At 40.2% G+C, this 19020-nt stretch overlaps 1 protein-coding gene across 1 annotated transcript; it reads left to right on the top strand.

Moving 5' to 3' along the window:
* Window positions 1-525: 525 nt before the first annotated feature.
* SQLE (squalene epoxidase) lies at window positions 526-17138 on the top strand. Its single transcript, XM_032699839.1, has 11 exons — window positions 526-1213; window positions 3350-3602; window positions 3886-4066; window positions 6747-6843; window positions 9881-9994; window positions 11595-11766; window positions 12051-12146; window positions 12594-12736; window positions 13819-13915; window positions 14433-14520; window positions 15291-17138. The coding sequence occupies exons 1-11, from the start codon at window positions 923-925 to the stop codon at window positions 15481-15483; spliced, it is 1725 nt and encodes a 574-aa protein (XP_032555730.1). The 5' UTR covers window positions 526-922; the 3' UTR covers window positions 15484-17138.
* The last annotated feature ends 1882 nt before the right edge of the window (window positions 17139-19020 follow it).

The raw sequence follows: 19020 nt of genomic DNA, 5'->3' as shown, positions 1-19020 counted from the left end.
TTCTATGACTTCCCCGGTGGGTTTTGCTTTCCCTGCCCACCCGAGCAGAGCACCCCGCGGTGCCGCGGCCGGTGCCCTCAGACCCCGTCGCCCCTCAGAGCGGGCCGTGATGGCCCCGCCCCTCATCTCGTCACCAGGGTAACGCCGCCCCGCCCTCCGCGCGTCACATCGCCTGGCGGGCCTAAGCCCCGCCTTCGCCGCGCTCCGATTGGCCGGCGGCCATAGCGCCATGTCGGCATAGCGCCGCCGATTGGCCGGCGCGGCTGCGGCCCGGGCGCGCGGTGCCCGCGGGGCGGTGGCGGCCGTTGCTCATTAGCATGGCCGGGGAGCCGCCTTTGCCGCGGGGCCGTCCCGTCGCGCACCCCCGGTCCCCCCTGGACTCCCAATCCTCCCCGATCCTGGCGTGGGCGCCGCCGGCCGCGGGAACGGGGCCGGGCAGCGCTGCATCTTCCCCCCCGTGAGGCGGCTGCGGGGCGCCCTGACGCGGGCAGGTAGAGCATCAACCGCGCTCCGCTGGACGTGCACCGCCCTCCCCCGCCCCGCCTTAGACCCTGGGCGTGAGGGCTCCGGCACTGAGCGGGGTTGGATACGGTGCAGCGGCGACCTGGGGGCGGCGGGACGAGCTCCAGCTCCTCCGGCGTCGCGTGTGTCCGTGAGGAGCCGCGCAGAGCTCAGGGATTCTTAAGAAGACGTTTTATTTTTTTTTTATTTCTTTTTTTTGGAGGTTTCGGAACCTCTGTCCGGGCTCCTGGGGCTTGTCCCTCTTGTGGAACTCCTAGTTTTCCCATTGAGATCTCCCTTCCATTGCAAAGGAAGTGGTCTCGTTTCTGTCTATACGTTTTTTCACCCCTTGCACGAAGCCCCGGTTTGGGCTATCGACGGCGAAGCTTTGGAGGAACAGCCGGGAGCAGTGACCCTCACGATGTGGACCTTTCTGGGCATCGCCTCCTTCATCTACGTGTATAAAAAGTGTGGAGACCTCATGACTTATGCTAACAAGGAGGTGCTGCTCTCCATGTTGGTATTTTTCTCCCTCGGCTTGCTGCTGTCCTACAGGTACCACTTCAGGGGGCCCCGGCAGCGGCAGCAGCAGAAGCAGAAGTCACACCTGGGGATGCTCTCTGATGTGCTCTCAGCTTTACCGCTTGTTGGATTTTTCTGGGCCAAACCCACCCCGGGGGCTCAACAAGTCGAACAACCCAAATCCAGAAAGGTGAGTTTGATTCAGACGTGGCACGTGGGGTCCAAGGTCCCTCTGCTCATCCCTCTGGCCACTGACCCCCTCTGCCCTGGTGAGGGAAAAGAGCTAAGAAAGGGGTGGAGAGGGTTTGTCTTTAGATGCTGGGTGTCTGATTTGTCATATTTTGTGTTAGTTTTGGATGGCAAAAGAAACAGTGAAACTTAAGTGATACACCAAGGGTTCTGTGGAGTCAAATCAAATGTATTTGAAGAAAGATTTGTATTAAAAGATTATTATACTTGCAGAAAAATATCTTCAGTTGCCAGTCTGTTATAAACATGAAGGACTGGAGCATCTCTCCTTTGAGGAAAGGCTGAGCTGCTGTTCAGCCTGGAAGAGAGAAGGCTCGAGGAGGTTTCATCAATGTCTATATAAACGTATATCAATGTTTGTAAATACCTGAAGGGAGAGTGCAAAGAGCCAAGACTTTTTTCATCGATGCCCAGTGACAGGACGAGAGGAGATGGGCACAGAGTGAAACATGAGATGTTTGCTCTGAAGATCCAGAAGCACTATTTACAGTGACTGAGCATGCAACGTTGCCGAGAGAGGTGACTGAGTCTCCAACCTTGGAGGTACCCAAAACATGTCCCAGGCCAGTCTGCTCTGACCCTTCTTGAACAGGGGCTTTGGACCAGATGACCTCGAAAGACCCTTTTCAACCTCAGGCATTCTGTGGCTCTGTGATCAGCTTCCTAATAAATAAATCCCATTTATTTAGACAACTGCAGATAGATTTACATGGAAATTATTGCTGAACTATTGCTTGTACAATAGGTGCAGGACCTGAGCTCAGACAGTCTATTCTCTTGAGCCCAGCGTGGGCCTTGGTGTGGGATGGTGGAGAGCTGCAGTTGGTGCCTGGAGCTTAGCTGGAGTCCTGCCGTCCAAGACCATGGACAGGACATGTATATCCAGTACATCTGTGGTTGGCACTGTTTGGCTACTGTCCTGTGTACTTCTGGGCGTTTTCATGTGAGCACTGACCCCTTGCACTAAAGAACCTGAAACTGGTTTTGGCTGCAAGTCAAAGGTTCTGGATTTTTATTTTGTTTTTCTGGTAAAGCCTGCCTTTACCCCAATTTCTTCTATTACCTGAATTCAGATAGTTAGTTTTGCACTCCCTTGCTGCATTGTAGACATAAATATGACACTATGCCACTAGAAATTCTAGTGTCAGTGTTGTTCTGGGCATTTGTTTCACTGATGCAATCGTATTTTTGCCACTGTCAGCATTGCAATACCAAGGCATTTGTGAAAGAGTGAATTGAACTCTCTTCTACCAGCTGGAGAAATGACTTGCAGCTTTGCACTGGAATTGCCCTTACAACTTTTTTTCTCTTTGAAGTGTATGTGATTAGATGCTGTTGGGAAGGTTCTATAGCACAGCTGGTCTTCATCTTCAGGTACCAGTTTATGTGTTCATTGATGTCAAATCCGATGTATGTCAATTCCTAAAAGTTTTAAATGTAGGTGAAGGATGTTTTTCCTTATACTTTTAACTGTCAGATGACTTTTCATTTCAGGACCACTTCTTAATAACGTTTCCCAGGTAGCTGCTTCTGCTGATCCTTTTCCGTGCTGAGTATTGCCATAAGCTGTTATTATGGTACTTAGGTAGGTTTAGTTACAAGTAAAATTAAAGAGAAATATGTTTTCCAGAGAAATACATTTTCCAGTAAATCTGATACCTTTTTCTTTGCAAAGTGCTAAGGCCTCCATGTGGGAGTGCTTCCCTGGCATGAAGGCATCAGTGTCTTACTTTATAGAATAAGAATATGGGTCTGCCTTGTCTTACCTTCTTTTATAGCTACTTTCAGTCTCCCTGACACTTATGTTAGTGGTTTGTCTTTGATCAACAGGGCAGTTTTAAGCAAGGGTCTTGATTTTGTTTGCAGGGCTGTTGGGGTTTTTTTCTCTTCTTGTACTTTTTTTGCATTGTAGAGTATGATGGATTTAATTTCAGACAAAACAAAACTGGAAGGTGCTCTCCACCTACTGATATTCAGTCCCTGGCTCAGAGTAGAACTAGTTCAAAGTCAGCCCTCTGACAAAGGTATGGTACAGATACATCAGCATGTGTAACTTTGTTGGCTTTGTTTTCTCAAGGGTAAAAAAGAAGTGAACTTCTCAGATGTGTATCTGACAGAGACAGCTCCAAATACAACATTATCGCCTCAATATGATCCAGAAATTATCATTGTGGGATCAGGCGTCCTTGGTTCTTCCTTGGCGACAGTGCTCTCAAGGGATGGAAGAAAGGTGACAGTGATAGAGCGGGATCTGAAAGAACCTGACAGGATAGTTGGAGAATTGTTGCAACCTGGAGGATTTAATGCTCTTCGAGACTTGGGTCTTGAAGGTAAGTGCAATTCAAAATGTATATATATGTGTGACACAACATTTATTACACCCAATAAAGTTTTTAGTAAAAGCGCACCTATGTGGAAAAACTAAGAAATAATATCTGTGCTTTACATTTGAATTAAGATTGCTTGTGTATTTCCAGTTTGCCATTTTGAAAACACTTGTCTTTTAATATGTGTTTTAAGAAAATTGGACCCTATGTAAAGAAATACCTTTAATACCCAATTAAGCTTTCTTAAAGACTTTTTTTAACTCATCTGTTGACTTATATTTTGCAGATACAGTAGAAGGTATTGATGCACAAGTGGTAAATGGTTACATAATTCATGACCTAGAGAGCAAATCAGAGGTTGAGATTCCTTATCCAACATCTGAAGATGGACGTGTGGCCAGTGGAAGATCTTTTCATCATGGCCAGTTCATCATGGGTCTCCGAAGGGCAGCTATGGCAGAGCCCAAGTGAGTCACGTTGTGAACAGCACAGTTGGGATCCAGAGATTCAAAAGCACTGTTCACAGCTTCCATGAGATTCCTTAACCATTTTCCTCTGTCCCATCAGGGAGGGCTGCAATGAACAAGAGTAAGAGAAAATAGCAGCTATAGTTACTCATTCTGCTTTCTGTAGACAAGTTCTTAACTTACATATACATCACATATATCATATATACACCACCCTTTGGGACAAGTAACTTTTTAAACTAAGGGAATATAGGCTTTAAATATTAGGCAAGGTACTGACGCATCTGTTTGGGGGGACAGTTCATGGTTGAAGGGTTGATTCTCTTCTGCTGATTCTTGGGTTTGGCATTTTACCAGAAGCAGTGACCTCTTCTTGGTGAGCAATGCTCAGAACTTCTTTGGCCAAGATGTGAGTGGCAAATCTGGCATAATTTCTTAGATTGTGGTTTGTGTTCAAAGGGATCTGTAAAGGTCATGTAGTCCAACCCTCCTGCAAAGGGCAGGATCATGTATATCTTCCACTGATGTTGTCAGTGATGTCAGAAATCAAGTTTTTGCATGCATGTTGCATGTTCGTTTGCTTTTTTTGGCAACAAGAAGTGAGGCAAAATAACTAAAAAGGAGCACTAAATGAAAGTAGCTCTTCCCAGTTACCAACTTGTATTTTTCAGAATCCAGAAGATGCTTTTTTTTCATAATGAAAAGAAAAAATTGTGTTTGGTATTTCCTCTTAACTGTTTTCTTTCCTTTATAGGAGAGGTGAGAAGGAAAATTTTATTGAAACTATTCTAGATGCTGTTTTCTGTGTGGTATTTTTTTCATGTTGTCTTTTTTCCCACCTAAATAATTTCTTCCCCGAGAAATATGATAAATGCCGTATGTCCCCTCACAAGGGAAATATGGCATTATCATATTTTTACCTAACATGTCTTTATTCTGAGCTGGAAAATTGCTCTCTCCTATCATATCTGTTATATCATATGAATTACTAAAAGCAGCATTAAAAGTTAACAGCTCTGTAGTACAGTTAAAATTAATAGCAATCGTGTTCACTAGCTCTGAAGACTAAAGCCTTCTTGTTGAAGCTACAAGTTCAGTGAAATTTGGTTACCTGCTTGTTCAACTTGCGGAAAACTCCAGTAGCTGTACAGAGTCTTGGAAGCAAAAACTTAAAAATACTAATGTTTGTGACTTGAATTAAATTCTTTCCTCTTTTTCTACACACTCATTAATGTCTGTTTTGTGTATGCTTGTCTGCCATTTGAATTGCAGCGTTGAAAATTGTGTGTTTAGATGGAGGAAAGAGCAAGAACTCTTAATAGTACCATGAAGTTTTGTTTTTCATCTCTAAACTTGTGAAAATACAGGGTATAATTATTACTGATTAATATGTCCTCTTTGTAAGTACTAGGCAATATGAATTCCTTTCAGATGAGTAAAATTAATTTTTCAGGGTAAGAGGTAGGGGATCATAAATTTGTAAACTAATTCTGTATAATTATAAACTGATTTATATTGGGTGTGAACCAGAAAAAGAAGTGAGCACTTACACAGGCAACTGAAATGACAACTATAAAAGAAATTTAGAGCTGATAGGATCTGCAGAGCTCTATTTCACTGTCATGCTGCTGCGCTCCCTTGCTGTTGAAGTTTCTGTCAGTGTGCTCACACTTAACCATTCATGTTTTGTTACAGCCACAGTGCCTGTTGCCTGACAAATCAAGCCAGTCATGATCTGTTCTGAAATTTCCATGCTGGATGGCATGTAGAAAAGACATAAATTGAACTGTTTGTGTTCCTTCTGAGAGCCTGAAATAGCAAGCTCTTGTATTTGCGTGTGGACCTTTATCTTAGTTCTCCAAGTCATGGAATTTCACCTAGATAAGGAATATTTGTGAGGGAGAGACAGTGTCCTATTTTGAACTGCTAAGTCTGAACTGCTGTGATCAAGTCTAACAGCTCAAACCCAACAAGGGATGTAAATTTGCAGAGATTTAATTTCTGAACCCCAAAGAGCTCTGGTTGGGAGGCAGAAGAAAGGGACGCTTTGTTCAAAGAGAAGTGTCTGCAGAACTTTAAAAGCATAATTAGCAAAAAAACCCCCAAAACCAATACCAAATGTATCCTGAATTCCTGAGTTACCAACCTAGACATCTGTATCCTAAACAGGTTAGATTAGTTTGGACTGTTCTGAGAATTAGATGCCTCACTTTTATCTAGTGTACATGTTAAGTATTTAGGTGCTGCTGATCTTGCTCTTTAATTCTCCTTGGAGAATTAAGCTGTCAGCAGTTCCCACCACTTCACTGGGATGACTCAGTCAGCTGCCAGATTTCTGACCACTATTAGATGTGAAATTCCTCTCAGCATCTCCCACTTAGCCATGAAGCACCTGAAGCACAGCTGGGAATTCTGCTTAGTGGCAGGGTGTTTAAGATAAGCACACAGTTTTTAGAATATTCAGGTATCAAACCAAAGGTAATGTTGAACTGAAATTAATGACCAACACCTTTTGACATTTAATCTGGCTTCAGAAAGTGGCAAGAACACTTCCTTGCAAGTTTTAAACAAATTGTGTCGGCAGAGACAACATTAGTGAAAATTTGGTTTTTCTTCAATGTCTAGAGACTTGAAATGTTGGCATCATTAATCCTCTTCTGTTTTAACCCCTCCATTTCAGTGCAAAATTCATTGAGGGGACTGTGTTACAGTTGCTTGAGGAAGATGACTGTGTCGTGGGTGTTCAATACAAGGACAAAGAAACTGGAGACACTAAGGTAAGACAGTTTTCTGTTATGATCTTTGTTAAACTGTTGAGAAAATTGAGGGTTGATTTATATATATAATTTTTTTAAAACTTGTGTTTCAGAGCACTGGTGCAGAAATAATGCAGTTATCAAGAAAGCAAAAGCTTTAATAAAGAGAGATTACTTTCTAGTAAATACAGTCCTGGAATTCTCCTTGTAACTTGTTATGCAGCTTCTGTTTTCAGTGTCTCTGGAGAATTCAGTTCATTATTTGTTTCAATATTCGTATGTCTAGAGTTTAAAATCTATTGAGAGTTCCTGGTGAAAAAAACCCGTTATATTAGGATTTGTGGTTTGACTGTGTGTAATGGTCTACATTTCCACATATACATCCACCAGCTAGTGGGGGACTGAAAATAAGTTACCTCTTCATAGCGAAAGCTCTGTCCAGTCATTTCTTGGATGACAGAGAGTTCTGGCCTATTTTAGTTGTATCACTGATTTGATTAACGTTCTTTGCATCAACTAATGCTAAATTGCTGACTAAATGTGAAACTGTGTGAACTTAAAAAGTTTAGGAAAGACCAGTGTGGATAGAACCTCTGTGCTGAAGTTGTAGGTATACTGCCTATTCGCTAGAAAAAAATTAAATTTTTAAGCTTCTTTGTTGACTTTGAAATTCCTTTGCTGTCTAATGTTACGTAGGCAGTGTGTTCAGATGTGCTGTGATGGGGAAGATGGGACTCTCCTGCCTATGCCCTGCTGCCCTTCATAGTATATGGAGAAAGTTCCTGAGTAGCTGGAGGATCCTGCCCTGAGCATTAACAATATCTTTCATACTTAAGGAATAGTAGCATAAAACCATATGTGAGAGAGCCTTTTAAAAGTACTTGCCAAAGCCGTGAGAGAGCAGGCTGGTTTTAGACTCGCCTCAGGCAAATGGCATTTCAGCCCACTTGATGGCAAAGTACTGCAAGTAGGAAGCTGTAAGAGAGAGGTTACAACGTCCTTGACCCCTCTTGAGGTAGCTGGAGGAGGAGGGAGTTCCAAGTCCTGTTCATTGGTCTGTCTTACATGTAATGTAAAATGAACAAAACCGTATTAGGAAATCCACTCTAATAGAATAAGCCATTGAATCACAGATGGGTGTGAGAAAGACAGGGAGTTTGGAGAGGAGGATGTTTTTTGGGGGGAGAAGGGTGGGGTTTTTTGGTGGTTTGTTTTGGTTTTTTTTCCCTCAAATCCAATTGGCTTTATGATCCAGCAACATATAAGGGGTGTTTTGTTTTATTTTGTTTTGAGCAGTGGAAAAAGATAATGCATATTTTGCTTTGAATTTTGAATTTTGTTTTTAAGGTTCTTGCATTTATGGATGTTGTTACTGTAATTTTAAGCGTGACTTACTTCGCCAGCAGTAGAGTGACCTGTGTTTTAACCTGTGTAGTTCCTGAGAGCATAGGTGTTGTTTCTATCTGTATACTGGAGATAAACAAGCTCATGTTTTGCTCTGAATGCTGAAGTTCAGTGGCTAGAAAGAGCTGTTTCATTTGCTGGCTTAGAACTCCTTTGATTTTAGAAATCTAGTGTAAGAAATTTCGATTAAACATTTCTTCATAGCTGTGTTTCCCTACCTGTGAGTTCTTACAGCTGTTAGTTGAGTAATAAAACAAAACTGTTAACCTGCTTTCATAAAGAAAGGAGGCTGATCTGTGTTGTGTGTCTGCGTTTTTCTGTTCTCTCCATCCCTCTTGTCCACTACAAAAAGAGATTTTTATTCTCTTAAATGAGGTTTACATTAGACAGTGTACTAAAAGTCAACTTACAAAATTTATCAAAACCAGGCAGCTGAATAGACTCAAGGTTTAGTATGTTGACTGTGGAAAAATTGTAGCATGAATGTTCAGCTCATTAGACACCAGGGAACCCATACAGGCAGGTGACTTTGGTCTAGTTGCAGGAGTAATTAGCTTGCAATCATCTGATCTGGGAATCCATAGGGAAGAGGTTTCGTTAGCTCTACTCAGGAGCTCACTTGTATAAGCACATACACCATAAAACGTGTATTATTTTACTCAGATCTACTCTCATCTGATTTTGTCCAACTTCCCCTCACACAGCAAAAGATGTTACTGTTTGTGTGACCAAGTGGAGTTGGACTTGATGATCCTTGTGAGTCCCTCCCAGCTCAGGATATTCTATGATTCTGTGAAGTGACAGAGTCCATTCTGATGCTGGAGGCAAGTGCTCCTGGAGTAACCCATTCACATAGTGCCTCACCAGATGCTTCCATCCAATAGTAAAGGTTTTCCTGGGAGTGCTAATGAAACACAGCATGCCTTTTTTTGTCTTGTTACTTACATCCTGAAAGCTTAGAAAGAAAACTGTATTTTACTGCTTCTGCCAAGCATATGAGATTACTGAAGGCCAAAGACTAATGCTTAGTGTAAATCTATTGTCATTTGAAGTTCAATTACTGAATATATTGACATTGAGAAAGCTGCAGGTAGAAGGGAACATCTACTCACATTTGTATTTTGTCTATGTACACTATTTGTTATAGCTCCTAAGTACACTGGGAACTGCTCAGAGTTCCTTGCTTGGTCTTTTAAAGAGAATCCTATATGCTTACTGCATATCACTTTGTTAAACTTTGTTTGGTTTTCTTCAGTTGCTTATGCATGGTTCTTTAATTTAAAATTTCTTTTTTTTTTTTTTTCTTCTGAAGAGCATTACAGGCTGAAGGGAGAAATTACTCCTCTTTCTTGTCTTTTTTTCTTATCCAAGTTCCTACACTGTTCCCATAACTGTGTTATCTGAATGCATGTCTAAAAAAGCTGGAGTATATCATTAGATGAGCTTTTAGAGGAAGTAGGTATGAAAAAGAAGGAGGCAAAAAATACTGTATTTCTTAATATGTATGTTGTTAGTATAGTCTGTGATCCTCTTAGATGTTTATTGTTTTGTAGAACATGTAATGTACAATTGCAAAGGAGAGCTTGAGTTGCTTCTCACTGTTCTGAAGCAAAACTGACAGTGTCATATCTTTATTTTTTTCTTCATGCTGCAGGAACTTCATGCACCACTTACAGTTGTAGCCGATGGACTTTTTTCCAAGTTTAGGAAAAACTTGATATCCAGTAAAGTTACTGTTTCATCCCATTTTGTTGGTTGCATTTTGAAGGTAACTTTTGTGCATAATACTATATAAGCCAGTATGCTACTGCTTCTTTATGTGAGTCTGAATTTCACTGAATTTGTTGTGGTTTATTACCTTTTCCAACAGAATCAATTAGAACTCTGCTTTTAGATATTTTTCCAGCTGTTCTGTCAGTTTCTGTGTCCCTTTGAGGAGTGCTTGGAAATTTTGATCTTTGTTTTCCTCTGTGAAATTGCTGATGCATCCTCCATCCCAGCTCTAGGATAGTTGAACTTACTATATCAGACTTCATGTTTGATATAGTTACAGATCATATTTTTAACTCTTAAAACACTTTTAACTATCTGTGAGCCAGCTTTGGCTTTGTTTTTTGTGTTTTAAGGTAGATATTGTGGTTAAATTTAGATTTCTGGTTTTAAGAGTGGAGTATAGTGCTAATCTTAAACATATTGTTGAACAGGGGAAGGTTTAAAAAAATGTATAGATATTCCATATAGCTAGTTTAAACTGAGCACTGAATTCACTAGACCAGTTCACAGAAATTTATTTTTAGACAGCAACATTTCAGCATCTTATGTAAGGCAGTGCTATGTGCACTATTAGTGCTGTGTCTTATTTAGCACTAAGCTCTGGATCAGAAGTGGGCACCAGTGTAAACCTGGAACCCAGGTGGTAAAATTGTTACCCTGGATATAGGGGCTTTGACAGGTTTGTGAAAGATACTGGTACCTAAGATGGTGACACTCCTTTTTTCACAATACTTAGAGTATTTGTTCAGGGGGTGGAAATCATGCTGGCAGCTGTGACTGAAACCACCCACAGTTTATACTCTAGAATACCCAAACTGTTCTCCTGCCTGAAGGTGTGTGGTACCATGTAAACAGGTACCTATTTGCCTTCAGGATGTATAAACTTGAAGAGAGAAGGTGGTGTCCTGGTTTTGGACTGGGAGTCTGGGCTGGTAGCTGGGTGGTTGGAGAACCTAGGTAGAAGTCCTGGCTGGGTCTTACACTCTGTGGCTGCTGCAAAAAATAATTAAGGGAGCAAAAATCATTAAGGGAGAATGAACCAAAATTAACAGAATTTTCACTGTACTGGGGACACTGACTTGGAGGAACTTCAGCATTTTTGGGTCCCTGACTCAGTTAGCACCACCCAAGTTTGTCTAGTTTTGGAATCTTGTTTAAGACCTCACTAGGTAGGACCCTATGGTTCTTCCTCCATTGATGTCTCCATGTAGTTGTGTTCAGACTAGTGCATTTCTTTCCCTCCCACCACTTTCTTTATGAAAAGAAAACAGAATGATCTTACCAAAAACTACTACATTGATTGTATTACAGGTTTTCAATGGCATGCATTAAATGTTGATGAGGTATTCAAATGAAATGTATAAAGTAGTATATATTCTAGTAAATATTAAAATGTATTGGCAAAAGAATTGTTACTACACTGAAGTTCAGAACTTTCTTTTTGAAAACACTTATTTTAAGAGACAAATAACACAAATTTAACATGATACAGAATTTTATTTTAAAGTATTTTAGAAAATTATTTTGTATGTCTGACATTTAGTATCCTGTCATTAATCAGTCTCAATCTTTCTCCCTCTTCTTTCCTTTTTAAGGATTCACCACAGTTTAAAGCTAATTATGCTGAACTTGTTTTAGCTAAGACAAGTCCAGTGCTAATCTATAAGATTTCTTCAACGGAGACTCGGGTCCTTGTTGATATTCGAGGGGAAATGCCCAAAAATTTAAAAGAATACATGATTGAGAACATTCATCCACAACTGCCTGGTGAGTCTAGAAAGATTTCTAGATAATTGTCACATTTAAATATGCCCCAAAAAAGACACATTTCATTGAATCCATTGAACTGTGTGGGCTTTTCCGTGTGCGTGGTTACTGGTCCAGTAACCATAACCCTTCCTCGCTTCCACATCACGCAGTTTATTCAGCTCACATTGGTGAGGCTGGCAATCCAGAAGGATTAGATCTCTAAGGAGAGGTTAAAATAGGTTACGTACAAGTTATTTTTGACTTAGTCTAAGTACTGTAACTAAAATATTTGGTTATTGCAGATCATTTAAAGGAACCATTCTTAATAGCAGTTCAGAATGACCGTTTGAGGACTATGCCAGCCAGCTTCTTGCCTCCTTCAGCTGTAAACAAGAAAGGTGTGTTCTAGTTTTAACTGGAATGTTTGTATCGATGCCAGACTTTAAATCAATGCCTCTTTTATCTCTAAGTTTAATTTATTCAGTTGCTCAAACTTATACAGAAAACTTATAAGAAAACTTCATTAAAAAAAAAAACCAGGAAATTAAGAGTGTGTGTGTTTGGGCTTTTTGACACATGTACATGTATACCTGTGGGGAAAAAAATAGCTTGACTTTGATCATCTTAAAACACTTTTAAGCTTGTTAATTTAAAGACATACTTTTTGGTTTTTTGCTTTGTTTTTTCTTTTTTAATTTCTAGTGTTATTCATCTTATTTTCTGGTGGGAATGAATTCTTAGTATGTTTGATTTTTTTTTTATTTTTTTTTTTTTAATTGAGGGCTTGAGTTCTAAGATTCTGTAATGGCCATGCAGTATCCCATTGTTTTTTCTCTTCTACCTAGGTGTTCTTCTTTTAGGAGATGCATATAATATAAGACACCCTCTAACTGGTGGAGGAATGAGTGTTATTTTAAATGATGTTAAAATATGGAGAAGTTTGCTCCAGGATATTCCAGACCTTTATGAAGATTCTGAAGTTCTTAAGGTGATTCTTTATTTTGGATTTTAGGCAGCTTTTGTTGCAATTCAGTGACACACTTGTAAGTTTTCTGCAACTCGGGCAAGTAAGTTTTCAAAGCAGTTTTCAAAGGTTTGGATAGAATGATTAGAAACCAGGGATTCAGCAGGGGAGCTGTGCTTTGGGAGTGCTGTGTGTGGCAAAAAGCAGTTTCCAACCTGTGCTTACAGACCTGCTGTATTTTACTTAAGGAGACTGGTGTGCTGTGTCCAGTCAAAATGCTTTGCTAATATAAACTGATATTTCAGTCTTAGTAGTGTATTTGTATCCAGATTGGTCCTAAATGTGGTGGGTTTGGACCATTACACTTGTGTGAGTGGAACTTAGAGAATAATGAGCTCGTGTACCAAGTCTTTCAAGACACATCTCAGTGCTCCATGAGCCCCTTGCCCACTGAATTAATCTCACAGTAGTAAGTCAGAAGACATCCTTCTTTCCCAGGATCAACACCATCAGTGTTCAAGCAAGGTTTATTTTTTCAGTGAAATTTAAACTCACAATTCTCATGAGTAGATAATAAGAGCTCTTATTTATTTGTTTACTGCTTTTGATCAGGTTAGGCATATTGTCTTGGCTAAATTACAGATAATATATACTACAAACAGGTGATTCAAAAGTGTATTTGAAAATTGAGAAGCACTTAGAGGGACCCTGAATGTCAGGACAGTTCAGGACTTACCCGATCAAATGCAGATACTTAGCTAGTCACCTCAGACTTCCAGTTATTTCCTACTTATTATCAGTCAACTGAGAGAACTCAGGTGAGTTCCTTCAAGTTTCAACCTACCCCAGCCACCTACTCTAGGATACATGCTCTGGAACTACCTTTTTTTTCCCCCTATATTTGGTGTAAGAGGAGCCTAAACTGGTTCCAAGTTTCCAAACTTCAACAAGTTTCCAAAATTCCTTCATGAGTTCACTTTGAACTGATCTAGCACATTACTAAATCCACTCTGCATTTCCATGAGCATGACTTTTGCCACCTCTTTGGAAATCTTTTGAATGCTCTTCCATTTTACTGACTTTGGTTTTGTTTTTCCATTTTTCAGGCAAAAAGAACATTTTACTGGTCAAGAAAAAAATCTCATTCTTTTGTAGTGAATGTTCTTGCCCAGGCACTTTATGAACTCTTTGCTGCCAGAGATGGTAAATATATTTTAATGATAACCTCTGACTAATTACAACTTGATAAATAAATATGCCTGGGGAAGGGATGTGTTTGACCATGCATCCATGTGTTTGTGTGTGTATATGAAATATAAATATGTATGTATATTGATATATATAAAAAATATATTAATCAAAGGATTTTAATAAGTTAGCTCATGTTCTCTGCCTAATGGTTTAGTTCTGTTGTGATGTAAACTGAGTTTTAGCAATGTGAAGGCAAGTCTGAAGTTAGTATTAAAAAAAAAAACCAAAAGCGAAGAAAAACCCCGCAATCAAAGAAAAAAGTAGGAAGCACTTTTTCTTGTGTCAGTTAATGCAAAAATATATAGGTATTCTGTAAGGATATCCTTTCCTTAAATAAAACCATCTCAAAATCCAGCTGAATTGAACAGAACAACAGCTACCAAAGTCCTGGATTTAATGTTGTGTAGGCAGAAAAATTTTCTTGTATGTGTTGAATATATTTATTGAGTCATTTTAATTCATTTTGTAGATTCCTTGCATCAGCTAAAGACAGCCTGTTTCCATTACTTCAGACTTGGAGGAGAATGTGTCTCAGGTCCTGTTGGATTGCTCTCTGTGTAAGTTCACTGTGCTGTCAGTAGTTAATGTGAGGGGGTTGAGCACTGTGAGCCTCTGTGAGATCTGCACAGGGAGAATGGCCCACACCAGCCTGTGTAGTTAAGATTATACTAAGGGTTGGAACCTTATTAGAAACGGTCTTTAAATGCTGACTTTTTTTTTTCCTTTCTTTCTGTGTAAAGAAGGCCACCAAAAGCTGAAGAGAAGTTAGTGTAGGTAGCACAGGAGTTTGAGGTGGAGGGATCCAGACCAACAGAGCAGCTGCTGGAGACATTCCCTACTTGACAAGTTGAGAATAGTGAAGGGTGAGGCCTCTCATAAAAGGTTGTAAGGAACAGGGAAATCTCTAGCTATGAAGGTATTTGAATGACCCCTCAGAAACTAATGAATGCGCAGTAAATCATACTACTCTGAACGTGTGAGAGAATGTGTGCTTTTATATTTCTCCTTTTGGAATGAGAGCTGAAACTGAAGAGCCTGTTGAGAATATTCTTCCAAGGGATGATAAAGACAGACATAGAGTACTGGAAAAGAGAAAGCAGCAGGCTGTGTTGGCTGTGCTGTAGAAGCGACCACGGAGTGTGGAGCAGCTGCAAGAGAACCAAGTTTGTAATTTTTAGTTGAGATGGCAGGACCAGAGCTGCCTAAATCAGAAGGGGGGGGGTGTTATCTTGAGTGGAGATCTCTATTTGTAAAATGAAAATTTGTCAGTGCTTTCTCACTCTGTTTATTTACCTGTTTGTGGGTTTTTTGTGTTTTTTTAATGCAGGTTATCTCCTAAACCAATGGTACTGATTGGCCACTTCTTTGCTGTGGCTTTATACGCCGTTTATTTTTGCTTTAAGTCAGAGTCCTGGATCACCACACCTCGAGCAGTTTTCAGTAGTGGAGCTGTTCTTTACCGGAGCTGCTCTATAATATTTCCACTTATTTACTCTGAAATGAAGTATTTAGTCTACTAAAATCCAGGGGAAAATGACCAGATGAAAAAAACAAGGAAATCACAATGCCTTCAAAATCTTTGGACGTGTACTATTTAATATTGTATTATGTTTTCTTCTCTTCAAAATGCAATTTCCTTGATAAGGATTTAACTTAATTTTGGTTTTGTGGTTCTATACATATATATTATATGTAAATATTCTTTTCTTTGCGATTTAAGTTCAAAAAGGAGTTAGCTGTTTACAAAGACCATAATTAAGTGTTGACACGTGGTAGATAATTGCCAGTTTTGACAGAATTTCTTTCCTTGCTTTACCCATTGCTGAGTGCACCACTAATATTAATAAACTGAGAAGTGAGAACTGTAAAGCATATGCTGCTATTATCCTTCATGCTTTTTCTGTTCAGTAGTTCTATAGACTGTTTCTTTATTACTGTGAAGTATTGTAACCTTCTTGAATTGGGTTATTTTGTTAGGATTTGCCTCTGTTCTGTTTCAGTTGCAGGTGAGATACTAGCCTGTTGGCACTTAAAAGGACATTGTAAAGGATGTCAGGTTTTGATGTGTCACCATATCTTTAACTTGAGTCACTGTTGCCAGTACCATGTTGCTCTTCTGAATTCATTCTTTACACTGGAATTCATTTAAACAAGTAATAATCAAACTATAGCTGTGTTGGCTACTGCAGTGCACTCAGGTACTGAAAGCACATGTTTTTTGGAAATTTCTTCCTATCTCACTTCCTTTTAAAACCTTGGGAGTTTGGATTTGTGTGTGCAACTGAAGTTTAACGCTGCCACAAACTGAAGCACAGCAACAAACTTTATCCACTGAAACAAATTCAGTCTGGGCTATTTCCAGTAGAGAGTAATCTTTAATATTACTTCTAAAAATTAATGAGAAGTACCATGAAAGTGTCCTTTTAATACTTGGAGTATGGTGGGATTATTTTTCCTGTAGGAATTGCTGCATGCTACTAAAGAGTTCATATCTATTCCTGTTGGTCACTATTCCTCTCAATGTTCTCATTATCAGTGTGCTTTCCTTTGTTCTTGTGTGTCTGCATTTTACTTTGCCTTTTCTGTGTTTGACTTGGGGATGGCTCCACTCTTGGCTTGCCTAAACAATCACACTTGGGTGCAGCCAACAGTCTGGGAAACAGTAACAGATTTTGTTCTTCTATACTGGTGAAACTGTGACTCTATCTTGAAAATGGCAGCTTGCATAAGCTGTGTATAAACACATTTTATCTTGGACTGTGAAAAAAATCTGTGGAGAGACTTTATTTAGTATTTTATTTGATGAATATGACCTGTTCTTTTCCAGAAGCAAAAGTATGTATATTTTTCTAACCATGATCACTTTTGATACCCTCTTGAAATTACACCCATCATGAATATGTCTATGTTTAAACTTTAGGGTGAAGTACTAATATTTTCAAATATCATTATATATGGTAACTAAATGATACCCCTTTAGGGGTACACAAAGTTTGCAGAATTTATACAAGTGTTTTCAAAATTTGTGACAATTTTGAAAATATTGATTAATTTTACATTTTCTATTTTTTTATATTATTTGCAGTTAGTCTCTTTGAAGTCAAGGATAAAAAGTCTTGAGCCAAATACACATCCTCAGCTTACTTAAATAAAAAGTTACAATATATGTAGATTATTTCTGTTGTGTATCTCTGGTTAATGAATTTTGTTCAATCCTAATTGATCAGGAAATATGAGTGTGCTTAAATTTGCATGTATGTGTAAGGACTTTTTTCTTTTCTTTTCTTGGATTTGGTGCCTGGTTAAGTCTCTTGATGATTAGGGTAACAATCACTTATTGGAAATTACTGGGGGAAGAGACAAATTTTGCGCATGTGTGTGTGAGAAGGGTCAACCTGAAAACAAGACCCATGAAATGGCTACGTGCCTTGTCCTCAGGACAAGATGAAGGCCTTATGTTGAAGTGTCAAACCAACTGGGATCATTGTGACACCAGGCAACACAGGGTGTGCTTCTGACTGAAGTTACTGATGAGTTGGTTTCAGGTAGTGTTGGACAGTGTTGGCCAGGCACCTACTCTGGTTGGTGGCTGCAGCAGCACTTTGCCCTGCTGAAGAAGAGTCATAGGGCAGAATTTCCAGCTGTGTTCCATAGTCCCTGACTGCAGAGATTTTCTTATGGATGCAGAGGGATGTTGGCGGGGGTGGAGGGGAAGGCATGAAAGAAGCAGTTCTTGAGTCAGCTGAGAGTTAGAATAAAGCTGGCAGTGAGTGGGCAATGTCTGTAGGTAAAATGGCCAGAAATGGAATCCAACAGCAGCTCATGCTAAGCCACAGTATGGTCACAGGCAGATGGTCTGTAAGAACCCTGATTTTCATTTTCTACGCCTATATGCAGCAAAGTGAAGCAACGTGCCAGGAAAGTTGTGTCACAGGCATGGTTCAGAATCTGAGAAGAGCACAACGCACATGTGTTTGATGCAACTTGAGTTGTCCATGTATCTGCAAACTCTGAAGAGGTTGGTTCTAAGGATTTGTATCCTGCAACATTTAATAGTGTCCCATGTCCTCAATTAAGTGTTGTGGGCACAGGAGTTGTGTGTTGTACGTGTGGTTATCCCTCTGCTCCAAGACTGGTGCAGCTGCAGCTAAGGGAGAGAGCAGAAGGAGCAAGAGAAGTAGCTACCTAGTGGTGAGATAGTAGGTTTGAGATTGTAGGTGTTCACATTGTGCAGGAGTATGAAAACTTGCTCATGGTGGAGAGGAAAGAGGAAATAGTGTCATGGAATCATAGAATCATCAAGGTTGGAAAAGACCTCCAAGAGACCAACCTTTGACCAAACACCGCCATATCAATTAACCACAGCACTAAGTGCTCTGTCCAGTTGTTTTTTGAACACCTACCTGGGCAGCCCATTCCAATGCTTAACCATTCAGTTCTTCCTGGTGTCCAACCTAAACCTCCCCAGTGCAGCTTGAGGCCATTCTTCTTGTCCTATCTCTGGTTGCCTGAGAGAAGAGGTTAACCCCCACCTGGCTATAACCTCTTTTTGGGTAGTTATAGAGAGTGATAAAGTCTCCCCTGAGCCTCCTCCAGGCTGAACACCCTGAGCTCCCTCAGCCGCTCCTCCTATGACTCGCTTTCCAGACTGTTCACCAGCTCCGTTGCCCTTCACCGAACTTGCTCCAGCACCTCAATGTCTTTCTTGAACTGAGGGGCCCAGAACTGGACACAGAATTCAGCTGCTGCGCTGCAGACTGGTTAGATAGGAAAGGTGTGTGGAGCACGTTGCCTGTACTGGCTTCCTACGAGTAAGTGGTGACCTCTACTGCTTCAAAGGCTGCTCACGTGCCCTAAAACCTAAAATACATGTTGGTATTTGCTATAATCCTGTTGATGCTCACAGGTTGTTTTGTGTCAGTAGGGCTGTAGTTTACAGCTGACTCGCAGTCCTTGCATGTATTGCTCTCTGAAACCAGCTTGTGTATTCTGGACAAAAGTAAAATCCATTCAAATCAGAATAACTATGGGCAGTTGATAAATTATTCATCCTGAAA

This window comes from Chiroxiphia lanceolata, chromosome 1, assembly GCF_009829145.1.
Source record: "Chiroxiphia lanceolata isolate bChiLan1 chromosome 1, bChiLan1.pri, whole genome shotgun sequence".
In the NCBI taxonomy this organism is placed as follows: domain Eukaryota; kingdom Metazoa; phylum Chordata; class Aves; order Passeriformes; family Pipridae; genus Chiroxiphia; species Chiroxiphia lanceolata.
The sequence above is the reverse complement of the archived record's forward strand: the minus strand, read 5'-3'. Positions and strand labels throughout refer to the sequence as shown.